We start from the raw sequence: 2,345 nt of genomic DNA on the forward strand, positions 1-2,345 counted from the left end.
TGCTCAATCTATTCTAAACAGCCTTCCGGTGTATAACATGTCAGTGTACAGGTGGCCATCTAAATGTATCAAAGATCGCGGAGGCAGCTATCGTAAACTTTATCCGGGGGGGATCCTACAGTAAGGAAAGGCATCACGCTCAAATGGGAGAAGGTCTGTAAGCCATATGAGGAAGGAGGCCTCGGGCTTCGAAAGTTCAGAGAGCTTAATCTAGCCCTCCTCATGAAGCTCACTTGGAGCTTTCTCACTGGAAATTCTGAATGGAGTAACTTTATGAAGGCAAAATTCTCTATATTATCAGGTCAATGGCTTACATACTTCAAAAAGTCATCAGTATGGCCATGCATTCAATGGGCTCTAAAAGAGATGTCGCCTCACATGGGTTGGGAGGTGGGTCAAGGTAAGGACATCGACTTTGGCGTGATAATTGGGCAGGAGTTGCAATAGCGCATGAGTACAAGGCCAACCGAGAAACTTCAAGGCCACATTGTCGACATCATAATCAAACCGATTGGAACATTCCGATCGAAAGTGCTCCAAGTTTTTGGAAAAGTGGGAATAGATCTAAATACAATCCAACCTCCAACTGGCGAAGCAACCGATATCAGGATTTGGAAACCAGCAAAGGATGGGAAGTTCTCAGTGAAGGAGGCTTTTGATGCTATTAGAAAAAAAAGAACAAAAGGTACATTGGAACAAATGGGTCTGGAACAAGACTCTTCACCCGAGAACAGCAGGGATTGTATGGAAACTCCTACAAAAGGCAGTGCCCACTGATGACAAGGTCAAGAAGAAGGGAATTCCCATGGCTTCTCGATGTCGGCTTTGTCAAAAAGAGGAAGAATGTGTTAACCACTTACTCTGGGAATATGAGGCAGTAAAGGAATTATGGGGCTGGCTTGCGGATGTCTTCAAGGTAAGGATTTCATTGAACTTGCAGGAAGTGATATCGGCCATAAAGCTTCTTAGTCCAATCAGAAAAGAACTATGGAATGTAGGAGCTGCGCACCTAATGGCACAGATTTGGAAAACTAGGAATCGCATCCTATTTGATGAGAAGAAGATAAATATTATTCTCATCAAGTATGAAGTGACCAAAGGAATTCAAGCCGCAGTGGTTGGTTGCTCACCGGGCACATCGTAATTCAGCGGAAGAGCTGGAAGTTCTTCACTCTCTTCATATCGAGGCATCTCTAAGCCACCACGCTACCCAAAAGAAGTCTGCATTGAAGCTCCCCAACCAACGCGACCAAAAGCCAATATCGATGGCTCATCCAGTGGGAAACCAGTGAAACGGGGTGGGGATTATATTTCGCGATCACCATGGTCAAGTTCGGGGTCATGGTTTTTCGGGCTAGGAGTTACCACGGTTTGATGCTGAATGTGAAGCTATTGTTATGGCGGTGGAGAGTCGGGAGTAGCAAAAGGTTGGAGAAGTCTATGGATTGAAGCAGATTCACAACCCGCCATCATAGCATTTAGCAAGGGAACATTCCGTGGGTTGTTAAGGCAAGATGGCTACGAAAGCAACTCGGAAGATGGATTCTTGGAAACTCTCTCATATTTATCGGAAGCTAACTTTGAGCCGACGCCGCATCAAAGAAGGGCTCATCAATGCAAAGAGGCACATACCGTTGAGCCGCACCAAAGCCGGACTACATCGATGCTTAGAAGATCCTCATAGAACCTACTACCGGTTTTAATTAGCTATGATCATGTAGCACCCTAAGTTTTAAGACCTTTATCTCCTGTACCTATATTATTATATCAATAAAATATCCTTACTTGTGTGCAAAAAAAAAAAAGATGTTCATGTTTTAGTTTTAAATGACATTATACCAGTTCCCATTTTAATTGTTAATGTGCTCTTATGAGTTTAGCCGAGTGAATTCAGAGGAAATTGTGGTAAAACAATTATTCAAGTTTGGTGTTGCATTTTTTCATATAACTGTATGATAGTTCTTGATTGAGTTTGTTGTTTGAAGTCATGCATGCATATCATCTTAGTTTTACAATAGGTTCTTGTGATATCATCGATATTCACTATTATGGCATGCTTGCATAACTTAATTCTAAAATCATATTTTTCACATAGTTTGCTATTTAATCGTGGCTTTGATTCCCTTTATCTTAGTTTTCCCTCCTTTTTGAATATCCTGCTTTGTAAAATTTGAATTCATTATGGTCAAGGCATCAAGTTATAGTCTAATTTTGTTCGACATTTTATTTTCCTGGAGTTCAAATTGTGTAGTGTACTGATCTTTCATATTGGTTACACCTTATCTTTTACCTTTGAATGGAGTTTGTAGTTAGGGATAGTTAAGCATGCACCTATAAGAAAGATG

The 2,345-nt window shown here is 41.3% G+C and overlaps 1 protein-coding gene across 1 annotated transcript; it reads left to right on the forward strand.

Moving 5' to 3' along the window:
• The first annotated feature begins 658 nt into the window (after positions 1–658).
• Positions 659–1,144, forward strand: LOC147506751 (uncharacterized). The gene has a single exon (XM_086605834.1). The coding sequence runs from the start codon at positions 659–661 to the stop codon at positions 1,142–1,144; it is 486 nt and encodes a 161-aa protein (XP_086461960.1).
• The last annotated feature ends 1,201 nt before the right edge of the window (positions 1,145–2,345 follow it).

This window comes from Coptis chinensis, chromosome 4 (genome assembly GCF_015680905.1).
Source record: "Coptis chinensis isolate HL-2020 chromosome 4, ASM1568090v1, whole genome shotgun sequence".
Lineage (NCBI taxonomy): Eukaryota > Viridiplantae > Streptophyta > Magnoliopsida > Ranunculales > Ranunculaceae > Coptis > Coptis chinensis.

Bases quoted from the DNA above. Each gene is read 5' to 3' on its own strand.
- LOC147506751 (XM_086605834.1), top strand. From the start codon at position 659: ATGCTATTAGAAAAAAAAGAACAAAAGGTACATTGGAACAAATGGGTC.